This window comes from Coregonus lavaretus (genome assembly GCF_964263955.1).
Source record: "Coregonus lavaretus genome assembly, chromosome: 31".
NCBI classification, from domain to species: Eukaryota; Metazoa; Chordata; class Actinopteri; order Salmoniformes; family Salmonidae; genus Coregonus; species Coregonus lavaretus.
The window spans coordinates 8,250,337-8,274,242 of NC_140018.1; the positions used below are offsets into that span (position 1 = coordinate 8,250,337).

General features: G+C 43.7%; 1 protein-coding gene across 10 annotated transcripts; it reads right to left on the minus strand.

Annotated features, from left to right (window-relative positions):
- Window positions 1-880: 880 nt before the first annotated feature.
- Window positions 881-23,609, minus strand: LOC311106522 (centrosomal protein 43-like). Of its 10 annotated transcripts, none has more exons than XM_084148877.1 (19): window positions 23,411-23,551; window positions 23,008-23,061; window positions 21,071-21,125; window positions 20,875-20,963; window positions 20,631-20,768; window positions 16,177-16,233; window positions 15,927-15,997; window positions 15,564-15,625; window positions 15,376-15,437; window positions 15,187-15,267; window positions 14,682-14,741; window positions 13,799-14,016; window positions 13,360-13,425; window positions 11,826-11,947; window positions 7,841-7,915; window positions 6,459-6,492; window positions 6,221-6,308; window positions 1,189-1,279; window positions 881-953 (listed from the first exon to the last, which is right to left on the minus strand). In XM_084148877.1, the coding sequence occupies exons 1-18, from the start codon at window positions 23,492-23,494 to the stop codon at window positions 1,199-1,201; spliced, it is 1,497 nt and encodes a 498-aa protein (XP_084005003.1). In that variant the 5' UTR covers window positions 23,495-23,551; the 3' UTR covers window positions 881-953; window positions 1,189-1,198. The 10 variants fall into 10 exon arrangements, with proteins under 10 accessions (XP_084005003.1, XP_084005006.1, XP_084005005.1 ...); XM_084148880.1 differs by having other exon boundaries at window positions 11,838-11,947; window positions 23,411-23,540; XM_084148879.1 differs by having other exon boundaries at window positions 881-1,279; window positions 11,838-11,947; window positions 23,411-23,609.
- Window positions 23,610-23,906: the final 297 nt, after the last annotated feature.

The following is a 23,906-nucleotide window of genomic DNA, read 5'->3' on the forward strand; positions in this document are numbered from 1 at the left end:
GCTTCCATCTGGCCACTATACCATAAAGGCCTGATTGGTGGAGTGCTGCAGAGATGGTTGTCCTTCTGGAAGGTTCTCCCATCTCCCCAGAGGAACTCTAGAGCTCTGTCAGTGACCATCGGGTTCTTGGTCACCTCCCTGATCAAGGCCCTTCTCCCCCGATTGCTCAGTTTGGCCGGGCGGCCAGCTCTAGGAAGAGTCTTGGTGGTTCCAAACTTCTTCCATTTAAGAATGACCGAGGCCACTGTGTTTTTGGGGACCTTTAATGCTCCAGAAATTGTTTGGTACCCTTCCCCAGATCTGTGCCTCGACACAATCCTGTCTCAGCGCTCTACGGACAATTCCTTTGACCTCATGGCTTGGTTTTTGCTCTGACATGCACTGTCAACTGTGGGACCTTATATAGACAGGTGTCTGCCTTTCCAAATCATGTTCAATCAATTGAATTTACCACAGGTGGACTCCAATCAAGTTGTAGAAACATCAAGGATGATCAATTGAAACAGGATGCACCTGAGCTCAATTTCGAGTCTCATAGCAAAGGGTCTGAATACTTATGTAAATAAGGTATTTCTGTTTATTTTTATACATTTGCAAAAAACACCACCCAAAGTGTAATGGTTAACTTCACGATGTTCAAAGGGATATTCAATGTCTGCTTTTTTTTTTACCCATTTACCACTAGGTTCCCTTCTTTGCGAGGCATTGAAAAACCCCCTGGTCTTTGTGGTTGAATCTGTCTGCCAACTTAAGTCAGTGCCACAGCATAAATTACAGTAAACTCCCACATTGTGGTTTCATGTCATCCCTGAGATCCTTGACATATATCTGTATACATGACATTAAAAAGGAGCACAATAAAAACAGTCCTCAAGAAAAATCTGGGTAACAGTGGTCATTTTATTAGGTCCGTGAACACAAATGTACACAAATTATGTACACACCAGAGGAGGCTGGTGGGAAGAGCTATAGGCGGATGGGCACATTGTAATGACTGGAATGGAATTAACTGAACGGTATCAAAACAGATCAAACATATGGAAATCACGTTTGACTCGGTTCCAAAGATTCCATTTCACCCATTACAACGAGCCCATCCTCACATAGCTCCTCCCACTAGCCTCCTCCGGTACACACATAACATAAATAGTAGTTAACGTAGTAGAAATGTCCTGTGTGGTGTAAGGCTGATGGACTGTCATGCCACCTCCTCCATGTAGTCAGCTCCTTGAGTCTGGCTGAGCTGAGATACACTGAGGTCCTGAGTGATCTCATCAAACTGATGGGGGGGATAGATAGATGGAGGGGGAGAGGAGAAAAGAAAGGGATAGTGTGTGAGAGACATGGTAATATACCAATACCACCAAAGACACCCTACATGTTTATTCAAACCTACAGTGAGGAGAACAAGTATTTGATACACTGCAGATTTTGCAGGTTTTCCTACTTACAAAGCATGTAGAGGTCTGTAATTTTTATCATAGGTACACTTCAACTGTGAGAGACGGAATCTAATCACATTGTATGATTTTTAAGTAATTAATTTGCATTTTAATGCATGACATAAGTATTTGGGGCGGCAGGTCGCTTAGTGGTTAAGAGCGTTGTGCCAGTAACCGAAAGGTCGCTGGTTCTAATCCCCGAGTCGACTAGGTGAAAAATCTGTCTGTGCCCTTGAGCAAGGCACTTAACCCCTGATTGCTCCTGTAAGTCGCTCTGGATAAGAGCGTCTGCTAAAATGACTAAATTGTAAATGTATTTGATCACCTACCAACCAGTAAGAATTCCGGCTCTCACAGACCTGTTCGTTTTTCTTTAAGAAGCCCTCCTGTTCTCCACTCATTACCTGTATTAACTGCACCTGTTTGAACTCGTTACCTGTACAAAAGACACCTGTCCACACACTCAATCAAACAGACTCCAACCTCTCCACAATGGCCAAGACCAGAGAGCTGTGTAAGGTCATCAGGGATACAATTGTAGACCTGCACAAGGCTGGGATGGGCTACAGGACAATAGGCAAGCAACTTGGTGAGAAGGCAACAACTGTTGGTGCAATTGTTAGAAAATGGAAGAAGTTCAAGATGACGGTCAATCACCCTCGGTCTGGGACTCCATGCAACATCTCACCTCGTGGGGCATCAATGATCATGAGGAAGGTGAGGGATCAGCCCAGAACTACACGGCAGGACCTGTTCAATGACCTGAAGAGAGCTGGGACCACAGTCTCAAAGAAAACCATTAGTAACACACTACGCCGTCATGGATTAAAATCCTGCAGCGCACGCAAGTTCCCCCTGCTCAAGCCAGCGCATGTCCAGGCCCATCTGAAGTTTGCCAATGACCATCTGGATGATCGAGAGGAGGAATGGGAGAAGGTAATGTGGTCTGATGAGACAAAAATAGAGCTTTTTGGTCTAAACTCCACTCGCCGTGTTTGGAGGAAGAAGAAGGATGAGTACAACCCCAAGAACACCATCCCAACCGTGAAGCATGGAGGTGGAAACATCATTCTTTGGGGATGCTTTTCTGCAAAGGGGACAGGACGACTGCACCATATTGAGGGGAGGATGGATGGTGCCATGTATCGCGAGATCTTGGCCAACAACCTCCTTCCCTCAGTAAGAGCATTGAAGATGGGTCGTGGCTGGGTCTTCCAGCATGACAACGACCCGAAACACACAGCCAGGGCAACTAAGGAGTGGCTCTTTAAGAAGCATCTCAAGGTACTGGAGTGGCCTAGCCAGTATCCAGACCTGAACCCAATAGAACATCTTTGGAGGGAGCTGAAAGTCCGTATTGCCCAGCGACAGCCCCGAAACCTGAAGGATCTGGAGAAGGTCTGTATGGAGGAGTGGGCCAAAATCCCTGCTGCAGTGTGTGCAAACCTGGTCAAGACCTACAGGAAACGTATGATCTCTGTAATTGCAAACAAAGGATTCTGTGCCAAATATTAAGTTCTGCTTTTCTGATGTATCAAATACTTATGTCATGCAATAAAATGCAAATTAATTACTTAAAAATCATAAAAATGTGATTTTCTGGATTTTTGTTTTAGATTCCGTCTCTCACAGTTGAAGTGTACCTATGATAAAAATGACAGACCTCTACATGCTTTGTAAGTAGGAAAACCTGCAAAATCTGCAGTGTATCAAATACTTTTTCTCCCCACTGTATATACACATAAACATACATACACACACACACACACTAAAGTACTGATTGGCTGAATAACCTAGGTTTTCAAATTATATACAGTGTATTCGTAAAGTATTCAGACCCCTTGACTCTTCCCAAAAAAAATTGTTACAGCTTTATTCTAAAATGGATTAAATTATTTGTTTTCCTTATCAATCTACACACAATAACCCATAATGACAAAGCGAAAACAGATTTAGACATTTTAACAAATGTATACAAACAAAATAAAAACATCTTATTTACATAAGTATTCAGACCCTTTGCTATGAGACTCGAAATTGAGCTCAGGAGCATCATGTTTCCATTGATCATCCTTGAGATGTTTCTACAACTTGATTGGAGTCCACCTGTGGTAAATTCAATTGATTGGACATGATTTGGAAAGGCACACACCTCTCTATATAAGGTCCCACAGTTGACAGTGCATGTCAGAGCAAAAACCAAGCCATGAAGTTGAAGGAATTGTCCGTAGAGCTCTGAGACAGGATTGTGTCGAGGCACAGATCTGGGGAAGGGTACCAAAAAAGACTCATCCTAGAGCTGGCCGCCCGGCCAAATTGAGCAATCAGGGGAGAAGAGCCTTTGTCAGGGAAGTGACCAAGAACCCGATGGTCACTCTGACAAAGCTCCAGAGTTCCTCTGTGGAGATGGGAGAACCTTCCAGGAGGACAACCATCTCTGCAGCACTCCACCAATCAGGCCTTTATGGTAGAGTGGCCAGACAGAAGCCACTCCTCAGTAAAAAGGTACATGACAGCCCGCTTGGAGTTTACGAAAAGGCACCTAAAGGAAACAAGATTCTCTGCTTTGATGAAACCAATATTTAACTCCTGTGCTTGAATGCCAAGCGTCACGTCTAGAGGAAACCTGGCACCATCCTTATGGTGAAGCATGGTGGTGGCAGCATCATGCTGTGGGGATGTTTTTCAGCGGCAGGGACTGGGAGACTAGTCAGGATCGAGGGAAAGATGAACAGAGCAAAGTACAGCGAGATTGTTGATGAAAACCTGCTCCAGAGCATTCAGGACCTCAGACTGGGGAGAAGGTTCACCTTCAACAGGACAACAGCCTTAAGCACACAGCCAAGACAGCGCAGGAGAGGCTTCGGGACAAGTCTCTGAATGTCCTTGAGTGGCCCAGCCAGAGCCCGGACTTTAACCCGATCAAACATCTCTGGAGAGACCTGAAAAAGACAGTGCAGCAACGCTCCCCATCCAACCTGACATAGCTTGAGAGGATCTGCAGAGAAGAATGGGAGAAACTCCCCAAACACAGGTGTGCCAAGCTTGTAGCATGATACCCAAGACTCGAGGCTGTAATCGCTGCCAAAGGTGCTTCAACAAAGTACTAAGTAAAGGGTCGGAATACTTATGCAAATGTGATAGTTTTTTATTTTTAATACATTTGCAAAAAATTCTAAAAACCTGTTTTTGCTTTGTCATTATGGGTTATTGTGTGTAGATTGAAGAGGGGAAAAAACTATTTAATCAATTTTAGAATAAGGCTGTAACATAATGTGTAAAAAGTAAAGCGTCTGAATACTTTCCGAATGCACTGTATGTGGACACCTCTTCAAACTTGTGGATTCGGCTATTTCAGCCACACCCGTTGCTGACAGGTGTATAAAATCGAGCACACAGCCATAAAATCTCCATAGACAAAAATTGGCAGTAGAATGGCCTTACTGAAGAGCTCAGTGACTTTGTGGCAACAGTTTGGGGAAGGTCCTTTCCTGTTTCAGCATGACAATGCCCCTGTGCACAAAGCGAGGTCCATACAGAAATGGTTTGTTGAGATCGGTGTCGAAGAACTTGACTGGCCTGCACAGAGCCCTGACCTCAACCCCATGGAACACCTTTGAAATGAATTGGAATGCTGACTGTGAGCCAGGCCTAATCGACCAACATCAGTGCCCAACCTCACTAATGCTCTTGTGGCTGAATGGAAGCAAGTCCCCGCAGCAACGTTCCAACATCTAGTGGAAAGCCTTCCCAGAAGAGTGGAGGCTGTTAAAGCAGCAAAGGGGGAACCAACTCCATAATAATGCCCATGATTTTGGAATTACATGTTCGACGAGCAGGTGTCCACATACTTTTGGTCATATAGTGTACTCAAAGAGAATAAACTGTTGATAACATTTTGATTCATATCCCCACACCCTACTGGGATATTTATTTCACCAATTGCTTGATACTCTTGATGGGGATTTTCCATTTAAGCATAGTAAGCATACTTAATTACATCATAAACATGATAAGAAGAGGCCTGAAACAGATCAAGGAAATAGCTCAGGGAATTGTGAAACAGAGCCAGGAAATGGCTCTGTTAGATTTTAACCATATGATGAGGATCTTTCAGTGGACTATGGGATAGACATGGTTAATCATCAAACACAGAGCCAGGGTTAAACATTGATACATCTCTGTTGCTCGGCAAGAACGTAATTGGTTTCTCTCACTGGGTTCATGTGTTTATTCTCTGGTCATCTGACCTGTCTTCGGTTGTATTATCTTATCAGTGACTGAAACCAGGCTGAACTCTGTCTCTTCTTGAGTGTCTTCCTGATTAAATTATAGCGTGACAGGCTGGGACAGAGGGTTTAGGCTTAGGTGGAGCGGTCAAGAGGGGAAACTGAAGACAGTGGTGGTGGAACCCAAGAGGGAGGGGTTAAGATAAAAATGTATGTAAAATGACTATATAAACAGAGCTGGGAGGTGGACAATAAGATGCTCTGCACCCCACCTCTGCTCTATTACACATGTAATAAAGTCTATCTTAATTCTACAAAAACGATTTGTGTTTGACTGAGGACAAAGACAATTTGCTTACAACACTCTGACATTTGCAAGTCAACGTCTTCAACTAGCTTTCATTTTCTCTACATACAACTAAACCTGAACAAAGTGTAGTAAATAACTTCCTATTTCTGAGTCTAGACTACTAGAGGAGACCACTGCTGCTCACTATCTGAACACAGACCTGTAGGTTGAATACCCGTTGCCCTTACTTTCACACACACCTTATCGCTGTTGTCAGGTCCCTCGATGGAAACCTCCTCGATCTCTTCTCCGATGCTCACCTCGCTCCTGGAGATATCTGATCGATGGCTGATGGTGGTAAACCAGAAACACAGAGGAAACCCTTTAGATTGATATCTATCATGGTACAGATAAGGAATACAACTGAAAGAGCACTGAACTCCATCTAAAAATTGCTAGTGAGATCTAGTGAAGACTCAGGACAATGCCCTATATTACCTGTTAAAGTCATCGTCATAGTCAACGTCATCATCTGTTAAAACAGTGGGGTATTTTAAACAAAAATTGAAACAACAACAATATGAATTGCTGCTCTCATCAGTGGGTACTCTGGTCAGTGGGTGTGCTTGCCCCCACCCGCCCCGAGACGCTGGCAGGGCGAAGGCCCGGCCCCAAATGGATTTTCCAACGGCGGGAAGGACCAAGCCCCGCCGGACGCCCGGGCGGGCATGGAAGTGAGTACACCCATAACCACCAAGACCAGCACACACACCGCTCAAATTGTGAAACCATAACACCAAACATATAATAATCACATCCCCACCCTCGCCCGATTGGAGGACCTCAAACACTTATACTGTGCATGCCATGCCTATGTATTTCTTCCAACACTCATTCATTCCAACATTCAGACAGCCACAGATCAACCCACCTTTCCCAGTAAATCATAATTCTACCATTTCCACCTGCAATACATCATCCATTCTACCGTGGTGTCTCTCTAGGGCCTTGAACCTTCCTATCTGCAAATGTTCTGTCCAAATTGGCCCAAAAATAAACATTTTACCCAAGAGCATAATGATATTTCCTATTGCCTGACTGTGGTCCTTCAAATCCCCCAACAATACAGTTTGCAGGTCCAACCACACCCTGATATTATGACATAACAACCATTCCTGGACCTGACTCCAAAAACAAGCCACCGATGGATAGTACCAAAAGAGATGTTTCAACATGGCAGAGTCCGCATCGCTCTGACTGTTCATTGCCCCATATACTGAGCATTCTTTTTGTAGCGAGAATTTCATATAATAGCTTACATTGAAAATAACGGATTGATGTGTCAATTGTTGTTTCATATATCAGTTCATAAACCCCATGCCATGGTATTGGGACATCGAAAATCTCTTCCCAACTATCTTGTATTTTATGCGGCATAGGTGTCAGACCTCTTGACCCTAAGCGAAACGGACACATTTCACGATTAATATTGGTCATTGAAAGCCATTTATAATTTTTTATTGGTGTCAGACAAACTAGCTCATTCCTTTCTCTTTTAAGTAATTGCCACTTCCATTTTTGTGGCAGAGCTGCAATGAGTTGGTTATAATTTTGTATTGAGCATACATCTCCATACACCCTGATTAATTGCTTGTGTGACATAATTTTACCGTTGTTGTTTACAATGTCATTAATAAACATGATACCTTCCTTATACACTCTCTTCAAGAACATTGGTTTACCATCTATTAGTACATTGGAGTTTAGCCGTATTATTTACTGTAATATAGATTCTGCCACTTGTGGCGGGGTATTACAGTAACCCACCAAAACATCATAGAAAATAAAGAAATAAACATGGAACTGGGTTAACATCATACCCTGCACGGAAGATCCAGTTTTATTATTCATCGTCTTAAAGTCTTTGAATCCTTTGTCTTTGGAGTTTGAAGTACCTGAAAGAATTCAAGCATTAATTCGCAAGAGAAAAAAACCTGAACAAACCCCTAACAAACCCATTCAAATCAATGAAGTGTAATAGTGCTTGACAGAAAAAACATAATAAATAAATACAAGCATTTACTGTTCACATACACATACTGATGTTAAAGTTGCGTCCTCTATTCCAGCATACAGTCGTGGTCAAAGGTTTTGAGAATGACACAAATACTAATTTTCACAAAGTCTGCTGCCTCAGTTTTGATGATGGCAATTTGCATATACTCCAGAATGACATGAAGAGTGATCAGATGAATTGCAATTAATTGCAAAGTCCCTCTTTGCCATGAAAATGAACTTAATCCCCAAAAAACATTTCCACTGCATTTCAGCCCGGCCAGAAAAGGACCAGCTGCCATCATGTCAGTGATTCTCTCGTTAACACAGGTGAGAGTGTTGACGAGGACAAGGCTGGAGATCACTCTGTCATGCTGATTGAGTTAGAATAACAGACTGGAAGCTTTAAAAGGAGGGTGGTGCTTGAAATCATTGTTCGTCCTCTGTTAACTATGGTTACCTGCAAGGAAACACGTGCCGTCATCATTGCTTTGCACAAAAAGGGCTTCACAGGCAAAGATATTGCTGCTAGTAAGATTGCACCTAAATCAACCATTTATCGGATCATCAAGAACTTCAAGAAGAGAGGTTCAATTGTTGTGAAGAAGGTGTAAGGGCGCCCAAGAAAGTCCAGCAAGCTCCAGGACCATCTCCTAAATTTGATTCAGCTGCGGGATCAGGGCACCACCAGTGCAGAGCTTGCTCAGGAATGGCAGCAAGCAAGTGTGAGTGCATCTGCACGCACAGTGAGGCGAAGACTTTTGGAGGATGGCCTAGTGTCAAGAAGGGCAGCAAAGAAGCCACTTCTCTCCAGGAAAAACATCAGGGACAGACTGATATTCTGCAAAAGGTACAGGGATTGGACTGCTGAGGACTGGGGTAAAATAAAAAATGTTTTTCCTCTCTGATGAATCCCCTTTCCGATTGTTTGGGGCATCCGGAAAACACCTTGTCCGGAGAAGATAAGGGGGGCGCTACCATCAGTCCTGTGTCATGCCAACAGTAAAGCATCCTGAGACCATTCATGTGTGGGGTTGCTTCTCAGCCAAGGGAGTGGGCTCACTCACAATTTTGCCTAAAAACACAGCCATGAATAAAGAATGGTACCAACACATCCTCCGAAGAGCAACTTCTCCCAACCATCCAAGACCAGTTTGGTGATGACCAATGCATTTTCCAGCATGATGGAACACCTTGCCATAAGGCAAAAGTCATAACTTAGTGGCTCGTTGAACAAAACATCGAAATTTTGGGTCCATTGCCAGGAAACTCCCCAGACCTTAATCCCATTGAGAACTTGTGGTCGATCCTCAAGAGGCAGGTGGACAAACAAACACCCACAAATTCTGACAAACTCCAAGCATTGATTATGCAAGAATGGGCTGCCATCAGTCAGGATGTTGTCCAGAAGTTAATTGACAGCATGCCAGGGCGGATTGCAGAGGTCTTGAAAAAGAAGGGTCAACACTGCAAATATTGACTCTTTGCATAAACTTAATGTAATTGTCAATAAAAGCCTTTGACACTTATGGAATGACTGTAATTATACTTCAGTATACCATAGTAACATCTGACAAAAATATCTCATAACACTGAAGCAGCGAACTTTGTGAAGACCAATACTTGTGTCATTCTCAAAACTTTTGACCACAGTGTACAAAACATTATGAACACTTGCTCTTTCCATGACATAGACTGACCAGGTGAAAGCTATGATCCCTTATTGATGTCACTGGGTTTTTCACGCTCAACAGTTTCCCGTGTGTATCAACAATGGTCCACCACCCAAAGGACATCCAGCCAACTTGACTCAACTGTGGGAAGGATTGGAGTCAACTAGGGCCAGCATCCCCTTGACCCTATCCCCTCCTCTCTTCTCCAGACCATCTCCGGTGACCTTCTCCCCTACCTCACCTCGCTGATCAACTCATCCTTGACCGCTGGCTATGTCCCTTCCATCTTCAAGAGAGCGAGAGTTGCACCCCTTCTCAAAAAACCAACACTCGATCCCTCTGATGTCAACAACTACAGACCAGTATCCCTTCTTTCTTTTCTTTCCGAAACTATTGAGCGTGCCGTCTTTAGCCAACTCTCTTGCTATCTCTCTCAGAATGACCTTCTTGATCCAAACCAGTCAGGTTTCAGGACTGGTCATTCAACTGAGACTGCTCTTCTCTGTGTCACGGAGGCTCTCCGCACTGCTAAAGCTAACTCTCTCTCCTCTGCTCTTGTCCTTCTAGACCTGTCTGCTGCCTTTGATACTGTGAACCATCAGATCCTCCTCTCCACCCTCTCCGAGCTGGGCATCTCCGGCGCGGCTCACTCTTGGATTGCGTCCTACCTGACCGGTCGCTCCTACCAAGTGGCGTGGCGAGAAGCTGTCTCCGCACCACGTGCTCTCACCACTGGTGTCCCCCAGGGCTCAGTTCTAGGCCCTCTCCTATTCTCGCTATACACCAAGTCACTTGGCTCTGTCATATCCTCACATGGCCTCTCCTATCATTGCTACGCTGACGATACACAACTAATCTTCTCCTTTCCCCCTTCTGATAACCAGGTGGCGAATCGCATCTCTGCATGTCTGGCAGACATATCAGTATGGATGACGGATCACCACCTCAAGCTGAACCTTGGCAAGACGGAGCTGCTCTTCCTCCCGGGGAAGGACTGCCCGTTCCATGATCTCGCCATCACGGTTGACAACTCCGTTGTGTCCTCCTCCCAGAGTGCGAAGAGCCTTGGCGTGACCCTGGACAACACCCTGTCGTTCTCCGCTAACATCAAGGCGGTGACCCGATCCTGTAGGTTCATGCTCTACAACATTCGGAGAGTACGACCCTACCTTACACAGGAAGCGGCACAGGTCCTAATCCAGGCACTTGTCATCTCCCGTCTGGATTACTGCAACTCGCTGTTGGCTGGGCTCCCTGCCTGTGCCATTAAACCCCTACAACTCATCCAGAATGCCGCAGCCCGTCTGGTGTTCAACCTTCCCAAGTTCTCTCACGTCACCCCGCTCCTCCGCACACGCCACTGGCTTCCAGTTGAAGCTCGCATCTGTTACAAGACCATGGTGCTTGCCTATGGAGCTGTGAGGGGAACGGCACCTCCGTACCTTCAGGCTCTGATCAGTCCCTACACCCAAAACGAGGGCATTGCGTTCATCCACCTCTGGCCTGCTGGCTCCCCTTCCTCTGCGGAAGCATAGTTCCCGCTCAGCCCAGTCAAAACTGTTCGCTGCTCTGGCACCCCAATGGTGGAACAAGCTCCCTCACGACGCCAGGACAGCGGAGTCACTCACCACCTTCCGGAGACATTTGAAACCCCACCTCTTTAAGGAATACCTGGGATAGGATAAAGTAATCCTTCTAGATCACACCCTCCCCCCCCAAAAAAAATATTTAAAAAAATAAACATTGTAAAGTGGTTATCCCACTGGCTATAGGGTGAATGCACCAATTTGTAAGTCGCTCTGGATAAGAGCGTCTGCTAAATGACGTAAATGTAAATGAATGCTTTTGACACCTCGTAGAGTCCATGCCCCAAATTGATGCTGTTCTGAGGGCAAAAGGGGGTGCAACTCAATATTAGGAAGGTGTTCCTAATGTTTTGGAGTGCAACTCAATATTAGGAAGGTGTTCCTAATGTTTTGGAGTGCAACTCAATATTAGGAAGGTGTTCCTAATGTTTTGGAATGCAACTCAATATTAGGAAGGTGTTCCTAATGTTTTGGAGTGCAACTCAATATTAGCAAGGTGTTCCTAATGTTTTATACACTCAGTATATCTTCCTTACACACACTTCCCTCACCGTTCCTGCTACCTGAGAGGTCTCTGTGGTGGGCTTCTCCTGAGTGGGACCCCCCACCTGCAACACTCCTCTGGGAGGCCAGGGAGCTGCTGCCCGCTCCCCTGCCCAAATCTGCTGCTCTCCTGGGGGATGAACAGAAGAGGCAAGGCCTCAGTCTGGAGGACACACACAGTCAACAATAACACACATTCACTAAGGTAGAGGAGCCATTCACTAAGGTAGAGGAGCCATTCACTAAGGTAGAGGAGACAGGTATTTGATATAAAGAAGGAGAGAGTGTGCACAGAGAGAGAGAGAGACAGAGCGAGAGACAGAGACAGAGCGAGAGACAGAGCGAGAGACAGAGCGAGAGACAGAGCGAGAGACAGCGAGAGACAGAGCGAGAGACAGAGCGAGAGACAGAGACAGAGACAGAGACAGAGACAGAGACAGAGACAGAGACAGAGAGAGAGAGAGAGAGAGAGAGAGAGAGAGAGAGAGAGAGAGAGAGAGATGCCTGCCTTGAGCCTGCAGCTCACCTGTTCCCCGAGCAGCTCAGTTTATTATCATAGTCAGAAAAGAGCTGGTCCCCGTCACCCTTTGTGTCACTGCCCAGAGCAGACAGGCTGAGCCCAGAGAGAGAGAGGAGAGACAGACAGGACACACAGGACACACAAAGGAGAGCAGTTACGGAAGAACACTCACACAACACACACACACAGAAATACACACACACACGAAAATACACACACACGAAAATACACACACACACATGCAGAGAAAAAAAAGGGAAAAGTACAAGTCCATAACCTCCATATTGGATGTTAAAGGACAGGCTATTGATTCCAAAGCTGACAGCAAACGTTACAAAACAACATTCATTACAGTAGAGACGTGATTTTTCACACCTCATCACTCAGAGGTGCACAACTGACTTAGCGAATGGAGGAGTGACACACCAACACCATGCACACTCACTCATTGAGGCTAGTGCCCCTCCTCATTGGGCTAAAGGAGCGCCCTGAGAGGCTCTCCTCCCTCAAAGAGTGGACGAAGCTGCTTGGGGACAGAGGGAAGGGACACACACAGATAAACAGAAAGAAAGAAGGGAGGAGACAGAGGGAAGCAGGGCAGACAGGAGAAACTACAGTGGAAGAACAAGGTCACGGCGCAGCAGAGCAGAGCAGATCAAGACAGCACAGTGCTCCTGTGTGAAACCAAACCACCCACCATCTACCACACAACTTAGACCTAGGTCACACAGGTCCATGTTTCTGAGGGTCTTTAGTCATCTTAACAAACACCTCCTTTGTACTTTCAACAAGAGCACAGAATACTAACCCAACACTGATATCTATTTCAGATGACCTTCTATAGATAGAACAGGGTTGTGTTCATTAGGCACCAAACGGAAGAAAACTGACTGAAACAGGGAGGGAATACCTGTGTGATTTTGTTATCCGTTGCAAAATTATTTGTTACGGTGTTCCCTAGTGAACACAGCCCTGCTTTTCCAACTACTAACTCATTGAGTTTACAGTGAAGACATACTTACTCTTTCTGACTGTTTCTCTTGTCAGACAGACTGGCCCCTGAATTACTCTTAGTCAGGGGGACACTACTGCTTCCATACGCAGCATTACAGAGGAGAGAGACAACATTCAGTGAGCAGAGCCGCGACAGCGCCAAACTTCTCCACTTTTTCCACATAGACCTAACCCCTCAGAGTTAATTAACACCCCTGCATTTTAAGATTCTTAGATATACGGTGGCAACATTTGTCATGATCAATTTCTATGCTAATATTAATAACATCCATGTTATACATTTATCACTAATGCATTACTTATGTGATGGATCATGGAGCAGCACTCCTGTTCAATAGAGGATCACATAGGCTACATTCTCCATCTCTTTAATGTAAGGGACCTAGAAAGAAAGCCTGTGTTAGTCAAGACACACCCCACCCCCCCCGATGGTCAAAGCGTCCTCACCAGCCATAGGTTTTCTGTGGTTTAGGCAGAGGGTCGTCAAAGAACGAGTCACCCTCATCTGCTTCCTCCTCTACCTGGAGACCCTCCTTCAGGCTCGCCACGGGGGCGTTGCCATTGTCCCCGGACGCCTCGCTGTGCCTCGACATCACATGACCCTGACCTTTGCCCTTTAGAGAGCCGAAGTTCAGGCTGGTGTCACTGTGGCTGATCTCCTCGCCCTGTGTGGTACATACAGGAACAAGACAGCAAACATAACACAAAAACACTAGTTTAAAGTTGCTTCTGTTTATTTGAGTGGGTTAGCTAGCATTTATTTGCAAATGGTAAGACGACTTGAAGCGACAGGGAGAGTTAGTTGTGGCACTGAAATATTAGCTAGAGGAAATGTTGAGAACTAACCCATCAGCTATGTTAGTCTTTATCAACCATTAGGACAGTGAAGTTGAGCCATTAGTAAAATACATGCACACAACACAGTCAAGAGATTTTCAATCAAAACTGTCAACACTCATAATTCATTAGAATCAGATTTGGGTGATAAAACACATTTTAGAGGCTGTATCTCAGTAGTTAGAGCCCAGTTAAGAAGCAGTTGACTTTAGTTGTTAAGTGCTAGTGGTCACACCATACCAATTATACAACGGATGGGTCTAATCCTGAATGCTGATTGGTTAAAAGCGCACTCCAGCCAGTGTTGAGAGAAATTCCCCTGGATACGTTGGTATGAGCCTATTGTACACAAGGGTTGTGTTCATTAGGGCAAACCAAACGAAAACTAGTGTTGCTTATTGGACATGTCCAGCTAGTCCCTCCCCCTTTTGGAACATTTTATTCTGTTTTGGTGCCTAATGAACACAACCCTGTTCCCCATCTTGCAGTTTACCTTGGTGTCAGCCTTCTCCTCCTCCTGTGCACTGTGCTTATGTCCTTTAAACCTGGGGATCTGTGTATGAGAACACCGCTATCAGCCTCCTCATACATTTGCTGCCTCACTAACATGTTGGGTACTGGGCCCTAAAAGGAGGCTACATTTAGGGAGAATCAAATACAGTTTAGTCTACTGACCTCTTCATCCTTTTGAAAGAAAGCGTAAAAAAACCAGAGGCTTTGTTTTAACAATCAACATTCTATTAAATGTCCATGTCATTTATACCCTATGTTCCCATCCCGGAAATACAAAGCTAGGTCTCTTGTTATGAGTTCATGTTACTTCAGGGCAAGTTCTGTAGAAATGTATTGATTCGCAAGTAAGCTGTTCGCAAACAGGTATTAAAGGAACGCAATATTAACTAAGTAAGACAATAGTTATGTTATGAGAAACTATTTTATAGACAGAACTACAGCACTAGAACATGCAGTGCACTATAGTTTGAATAGAGCCAACGTACCTTACTAGCAGGTGAAGGGCTCATCTTCTCCTCAACAAATTGACTGGGATTGTGAATGACATCACTGGTGTCATGGGTGATCTGTAAGGGAAGGACTCTTATGACAATGTGTTGGCTCACAGAAAGGAACGGTTCATACAAAGTTAAATCTATGATTTGATCAAAAACTGAATAGTAAAAGTGTATTACCACACTTTGACACTGATTGAAGAAGCGCTTGTACAAGCCCAGAAACTCCTGGAAGTCACTAGCTACAGAAACACAGAGACAAAGCATTAGATGACGACATTTCCCTCAGCTTTGTGTTGCCATGCTTGTAATTATAGCAACCATTCATTAACAATACGTCACTTCGTGTCAGTCTACAGAACACTTACATTTACTGGAGGCTTTGTCTCCGGCTCGGAGTTCATCAGTGACGAACCTCTCCAGCATGTTCCTGTTATTGGACACACAGACAACGACTTGTTGTGTTAAAGCTGCAATATGTAACTTATGGCAGAGCGATTTCTGCATAGTGCACCTTTAAGGAAAACTGGATGAACTGTGGATTCTGACCACAAGTAGCATTGTAGTACTAGCTTTGCAATCAGGGCAGGTTTCCCCAGACCCAGATTACGTCTATTCCTGAATGACAAAGCATTTTCAATGGAAATGCATGCTTTTTGGTTTAATATTGGTCCAAGAATGCAGCACTCTGTGTTTTGTCATGTTGCTTGAATGACATGGCCCAAACATACTTGTTGAAGTTGGGAAAGACATCTCCAAACAGAGCCTTCAAATCCTCTTTGCATATCCCACCAGTTCTGTCCTGTGAAGCGGATAGTTGAAACACAGTAAGAGTCAGGATCTTGGAAGAACCTTGGACATTTAAACACTTCCACAAGACAGGCAATCTACGGCAATGGAGCCTGTATGAGGTTGATCGAAATTGAGCACACCTACATTGTAAGACATGGCTTAAAAATATTTTTTACTTAGAATGATCACCTTGTCATAATTGTCAAACTTCTTCTGAGTGTCTGCTAATTGCCTGGGGGATAGTTCCTACAATGACAAAAAGGAAGAACATTAATATCAGACCAAGCAATCTCTCTACATTTAAAGAGCCACTGAACACGCCGATTGGCACGTGTGTTTTACTGTTACTCATTAGAAAAAAATTAATTTCAGTTCTGGAGTTGTGTTTCCTAACCAATTCCGCATTTGGTTAATGATGTTTTTCCCCCATGAGACACTGTAGCCTATTTCACTTAAAAATCCCCAGAATAACCAAGATAACTCAAGAAATCTGTAATAAATGTTGACGTTTTTGCCGAGGATGTTTTAGTTGCACATTTAACTAAGGTGTTTGGTGCAGTACTTCTCAAGAAAAACATTGTGACTTGTTGTCTTATGTAAATAAAGTCGGGCTGCTGGGCAGGTCTGTCTCACTGTCTATGTGGTCCTCTGTAGCTCAATTGGTAGAGCATGGCACTTGTAACGCCAGGGTAGTGGGTTCGATCCCCAGGACCACCCATACGTAAAAAAATGTATGCACACATGACTGTAAGTCGCTTTGGATAAAAGCGTCTGCTAAATGGCATATTATATTATATGTGCAATTGGATAGAGAGCAATCACCGCAGCTGTTCACCCCATGTTAGTGGGCAAATGTAAATCGTCAAATCAAAACCCAACCTTCATTTACCCATTGTGACTTACGGATGTTCCAAACTCAGTTTTAGACAAGACTGACTTTATGATCAAAATTGTCCTATTTACACTTTGTAGTCCATTTTGACACTGGAATACATTTCTGACTCATATAGATGCCACATAAGTCGTTTTAAAAGGGATTTGTTGCTTTTAAAGGCAGTTGCTCTTTAAAGTAGAATCCTCTTGGGTAAAACAAACATGAACTTGAGATTCAAATCTACATAACCTGATTCAAAATGTCCTTTGTGGTGTTATATGCTAGTTCTTCATGTGCACCTTTGTGGCCCACAGAGTTCTCAGTATGTATGAGCATGCTAGACTAGCCACGTGAACTCATTCTGCTGATTTGAGCAGAGTATGAAACATGACTAAGAAAGTAGGACAAACTTGTTATGTCAGAAACTCACTGATCAACAGGAAAACCATTTTCTTTCATTCATCTGGGTACCTTTACATTTATGGAACAATGCATTCTTATGACCCAGATAATTTTAGCATTTGGTAGTCAATGACAATCATAAGATATACGGAGTTTCTTTTCTCTCCGGCAGCTCAAGTCTATTGACAAACAGCCTAAATGTTGTTGTATGAAGGATTACATCTGTGTGTTCATGTTGTAGGCCAGTGATGGGCAACTGGTGGCCCATGGGTCGCCCCCCTTTTGTAGGCCGGTGGATCAAATAGGAACTCAGTCTGGGTCTCAACTTACTGTTGAGTGTTAGAATAATAGGATACACAAGGTGCAATTTCTAAATTTGGTTGTGCATCAGCAGTTTCTCTTGTTATGTCAGTCACTCAATTAGCCCATGTCAGCTAACATTTTTTACATTGGTAAATTAGTCTAGTAATCATGGTCGAATTTCCGACCGGGGGCCCCCCATTGATTTTGTTAATCACTCTCACTCATATCATATTAAAAACATTTCTCTCCACCCTTTGGCAAAATGTGTAGAATTGCAGCAAACTTGTTTTAAACGGCAACATTTTCTCTACACCCCATGGCAAAATATGTAGAATTGCAGGAAATGAACACCAAAACTAAAATGTTTTATCTCCGCTGTCAAGAGGGGGACCGCTAAAATGTTTGATGTAAACGTAGATGTAAATGTACCCTAGTGAGTGGGCGAGTGAGAAGGTAGACGAATGAAGATCATAAAATTCACTACCTTGGGGATGTTTGTGGCTTTACCCCCCTTACATCAGATAACAGCAGCCAGAGCAGCGAAAGCAGAGGGGGTAGAGAGCAGGAAAGCTGTCCATTATAACCATAAGCTGGAACCTAAAACCCTCACAAACTTTTACAGATGCACAATTGAGAGCATCCTGTTGGGCTGTATCACCACCTGGAACGGCAACTGCACCGCCCGCAACTGCAGGGCTCTCCAGAGGGTGGTGCGTTCTACCGAACGCATTACCGGGGGCAACCCGCCCTCCAAGACACATACAGCACCCGATGTCACAGGAAGGCCAAAAAGATCATCAAGGACATCAACCACCCGAGCCACTGCCTGTTCACCCCACTATCATCCAGAAGGCGAGGTCAGTACAGGTGCATCAAAGCTGGGACCGAGAGAATGAAAAACAGCTTCTATCTCAAGGCCATCAGACTGGTAAATAGCCATCACTAGCACATTAGAGGCTGCTGCTGCCTATTGAAATCACTGGCCACTTTAAGAAATGGAACACTAGTCACTTTAATAATGTTTACATATCTTGCACTACTCATCTCATATGTATATACTGTATTCTATAATATTCTACTGTATCTTAGTCCATGCCGCTCTGTCATTGCTTGTCCATATACAGTGGGGGGAAAAGTATTTAGTCAGCCACCAATTGTGCAAGTTCTCCCACTTAAAAAGATGAGAGAGGCCTGTAATTTTCATCATAGGTACACGTCAACTATGACAGACAAATTGAGAGAAAAAAAATCCAGAAAATCACATTCTAGGATTTTTAATGAATTTATTTGCAAATTATGGTGGAAAATAAGTATTTGGTCACCTACAAACAAGCAAGATTTCTGGCTCTCACAGACCTGTAACAACTTCTTTAACAGGCTCCTCTGTCCTCCACTCGTTACCTGTATTAATGGCACCTGTTTGAACTTGTTATCAGTATAAAAGACACCTGTCCACAACCTCAAACAGTCACACTCCAAACTCCACTATGGCCAAGACCAAAGAGCTGTCAATGGACACCAGAAACAAAATTGTAGACCTGCACCAGGCTGGGAAGACTGAATCTGCAATAGGTAAGCAGTTTGATTTGATGAAATCAACTCTGGGAGCAATTATTAGGAAATGGAAGACATACAAGACCACTGATAATCTCCCTCGATCTGGGGCTCCACGCAAGATCTCACCCTGTGGGGTCAAAATGATCACAAGAACGGTGAGCAAAAATCCCAGAACCACACGGGGGGACCTAGTGAATGACCTGCAGAGAGCTGGGACCAAAGTAACAAAGCCTACCATCAGTACCACACTACGCCGCCAGGGACTCAAATCCTGCAGTGCCAGACGAGTCCCCCTGCTTAAGCCAGTACACATGTCCAGGCCCGTCTGAAGTTTGCTAGAGTGCATTTGGATGATCTAGAAGAGGATTGGGAGAATGTCATATGGTCAGATGAAACCAAAATATAACTTTTTGGTAAAAACTCAACTCGTCGTGTTTGGTGGACAAATAATGCTGAGTTGCATCCAAAGAACACCATACCTACTGTGAAGCATGGGGGTGGAAACATCATGCTTTGGGGCTGTTTTTCTGCAAAGGGACCAGGACGACTGATCCGTGTAAAGGAAAGAATGAATGGGGCCATGTATCGTGAGATTTTGAGTGAAAACCTCCTTCCATCAGCAAGGGCATTGAAGATGAAACGTGGCTGGGAATTTCAGCATGACAATGATCCCAAACACACCACCCGGGCAATGAAGGAGTAGCTTCGTAAGAAGCATTTCAAGGTCCTGGAGTGGCCTAGCCAGTTTCCAGATCTCAACCCCATAGAAAATCTTTGGAGGGAGTTGAAAGTACGTGTTGCCCAGCGACAGCCCCAAACATCACTGCTCTAGAGGAGATCTGCATGGAGGAATGGGCCAAAATACCAGTAACAGTGTGTGAAAACCTTGTGAAAACATTTGCCAACAAAGGGTATATAACAAAATATTGAGAAACTTTTGTTATTGACCAAATACTTATTTTCCACCATAATTTGCAAATAAATTCATTAAAAATCCTACAATGTGATTTTCAGGAAAAAAAAATCTCATTTGGTCTGTCATAGTTGACGTGTACCTATGATGAAAATTACAGGCCTCTCTCATCTTTTTAAGTGGGAGAACTTGCACAATTGGTGGCTGACTAAATACTTTTTTCCCCCACTGTATGTATATATTCTTAAAATTCCATTCCTTACTAGATTTGTGTGTATTGGGTATATGTTGTGAAATTGTTAGACATTACTTGTTAGATATTACTGCACTGTCGGAGCTAGAAGCACAAGCATTTCGCTACACCTGCAATAACATCTGCTAAACACGTGTATGTGACAAATAACATTTGATTTGAAAACACTTTTAAAAGGAGGTGAAGGGTAGCCATTCAAGAGCATAATCAAATCAGGGAGGCTTCGGGTTTGGACAACTGCTAATGTCAGAGGCTCTTTGGAGAGCAAAGGAATACACTATTGTATGTGAATGACTAAATGTATGTAAAATGGCAAACCCTGTGCAATGGTGTGTCTTTACCTCTGAGAAGATGGAGGTCTTCTCCCTGTGTCTGCCTCTCTTGACGAGCTCCAGCAGCAGAGGAGTGTTCCTATTCATATCGGCCTCAGTGATACCCAGCTCACGAGACACCTGCTCACGGCTATCCAGGCCATTTAGCTGAGGATAACACACACACAATATGGTGAATACAGCACTGACATTTCCAAGTATTTTATTTGACCAAATGCGGGCCAGCCCCGTCCACTGGGAGTAACACACTCACTGAGTTTATCTCTGGCTGGAAGACAGCAAGCGTGAAGTCTAGGTGGAACACCTGCAGGAAGTCTATGATAAGGCTGGTCACCAGGCGTCCTACAAAGGGAAGGATATGATCAGCCTCATCATGAAAGGTATGTTGATTATGGGATGAGCAGACTATTGTTCAGACAATCATGGTGGATAATACAACCATGGCTTACCATCCTGTGTATTAAGACATTTCTTCAAGTTTTCATTGACAAGTGGAGTTTTATTCTGGGGGAAAGTGAATGAGAGTGGAAGCAGAGGTTATGCAGATGTACAGTTGAAGTCAGAAGTTTACATACACCTTAGCCAAATAAATTTCAACTCAGTTTTTCACAATTCCTGACATTTAATACTAGTACAAATTCCCTGTTTTAGGTCAGTTAGGATCACCACTTTATTTTAAGAATGTGAAATGTCAGAATAATAGTAGAGAGAATTATTTATTTCAGCTTTTATTTCTTTAATCACATTCCCAGTGGGTCAGAAGTTTACATACACTCAATTAGTATTTGGTAGCATTGCCTTTAAATTGTTTAACTTGGGTCAAACGGTTCGGGTAGCCTTCCACAAGATTCCCACAATAAGTTGGGTGAATTTTGGCCCATTCCTCCTGACAGAGCTGATGTAACTGAGTTTGTTTGTAGGCCTCCTTGCTCGCACACTCTTTTTCAGTTCTGCCCACACATTTTCTATAGGATTGAGGACAGGGCTTTGTGATGGCCACTCCAATACCTTGACTTTGTTGTCCTTAAGCCATTTTGCCACAACTTTGGAAGTATGCTTGGGGTCATTGTCCATTTGGAAGACCCATTTGCGACCAAGCTTTAACTTTCTGACGGATGTCTTGAGATGTTGCTTCAATATATCCAGATATTTTTCCTTCCTCATGATGCCATCTATTTTGTGAAGTGCACCAGTCCCTCCTGCAGCAAAGCACCCCAACAGCATGATGCTGCCACCCCCGTGCTTCACGGTTGGGATAGTGTTCTTCGTCTTGCAAGCCTACCCCCTTTTTCCTCCAAACATAACGATGGTCATTGTGGTCAAACAGTTCTATTTTTGTTTCATCAGACATTTACATTTTAGTCATTTAGCAGATGCTCTTATCCAGAGTGACTTACATTTAGTGAGTGCATACATTTTTCATACCAGAGGACATTTCTCCAAAAAGTAAGATCTTTGTCCCCATGTGCAGTTGCAAACCGTAGTCTGGCTTTTTTATGGCGGTTTTGGAGCAGTGGCTTCTTCCTTGCTGAGAGGCCTTTCAGGTTATGTCGATTTAGGACTTGTTTTATTGTGGATATAGATACTTTTGTACCTGTTTCCTCCAGCATCTTCACAAGGTCCTTTGCTGTTGTTCTGGGATTGATTTGCACTTTTCGCACCAAAGTATGTTCATCTCTAGGAGACAGAACACGTCTCCTTCCTGAGCGGTATGACGGCTGCGTGGTCCCATGGTGTTTAAACTTGCATACTATTGTTTGTACAGATGAAAGTGGTACCTTCAGGCGTTTGGAAATTGCTCCCAAGGATGAACCAGACTTGTGGAGGTCTACAATTGTTTTTCTGAGGTCTTGGCTGATTTCTTTTGATTTTCCCATGATGTCAAGCAAAGAGGCACTGAGTTTGAAGGTAGGCCTTGAAATACATCCACAGGTATACCTCCAATTGACTCAAATGATGTCAATTAGCCTATCAGAAGCTTCTAAAGCCATGACATCATTTTCTGGAATTTTCCAAGCTGTTTAAAGGCACAGTCAATTTAGTGTATGTAAACTTCTGACCCACTGGAATTGTGATAGTGAATTATAAGTGAAATAATCGGTCTGTAAACAATTGTTGGAAAAATTACTTGTGTCATGCACAAAGTAGATGTCTAACCGACTTCCCAAAACTATAGTTTGTTAACAAGAAATGTGTGGAGTGGTTGAAAAACGAGTTTTAATGACCTAAGTGTATGTAAACTTTCGACTTCAACTGTAGGTAGCTAAATCATATGCTTCAGACATGTCCATAAAATGAAAGTAATTACTAAAGAGAAGCAATAAGTAGCCCTAAACTATCAGGATTGATTTAATATCCTCCCAAGTCAGCTAGTTATCCATCTTACCTCAACTTTATCTTGTTCATCCATGGCCAGGAAGACAGCAGCGCGCATTTCTGCCTGCAAAATACCAGAAGCCCAAAAGAGAGTGTTGGCCAAAGCAAGAGGGCCTCAAAAACTGGTCTGAACTAGTTAGCTATACACTAGCTAGGTAACTAAGTACCTAAATATGCATGCTTGTAAAATGAGCTAACTGGCTAGCAGTTGGTTATCCAAAGTTAGATGCTAGCTAGCTATCTCACTAGATCTCATGACAGTACCCGGGTATTTCACTGCGGGCCAGATAGCCAGCTAACATTAACGATGTGCTAGCTAGGTAGCTATTATTGCGAAATGGTAACGTTAGCTCTGTTACAGCAACATTCTCAGTCTTTCGACATATGGCTTTACATGTTCTGTACCTACTTACCTTTAGTTTATTCAACACCCCATTGTTTTCTAAGGTTTGGATCAAAAGATCCCGCAACTCAGTGTCGTCCTCCGTTGCAGACATCTTTTTTTCAGCTGTAAACCAAAACAAACACTGAGTACAGGGCAGCTATTTGATAATTCAGCAACACAGATTCCAGGAAAAAGTTACCAGCAAAACCAGCGCATGCTCCTTGCACGACGGTCGTGGCACGCGCGAAGCTGCGGAGGCTCTTACCCATCCTTAGTTCCACAAGGACTCTGAGTCATAGAGAGATAGACATTTCAATTCAGACATATCAGATATTTTGATCGAAGTTGCTGTTGATTTGCTGGCCTGTCTCATGTGTCAAGGTACAAGGCCTACTAGGCTACACTGTCCTAAGGTTTTCATGCTTTTTTGTGTGTTTGGTTTGGGATTGGTAGGTCCTGACATTTGTTCCATCGTTTTTCTCTCTCACAGTTGTTTGCCTTTACAATAACATAGTTACTCTTCC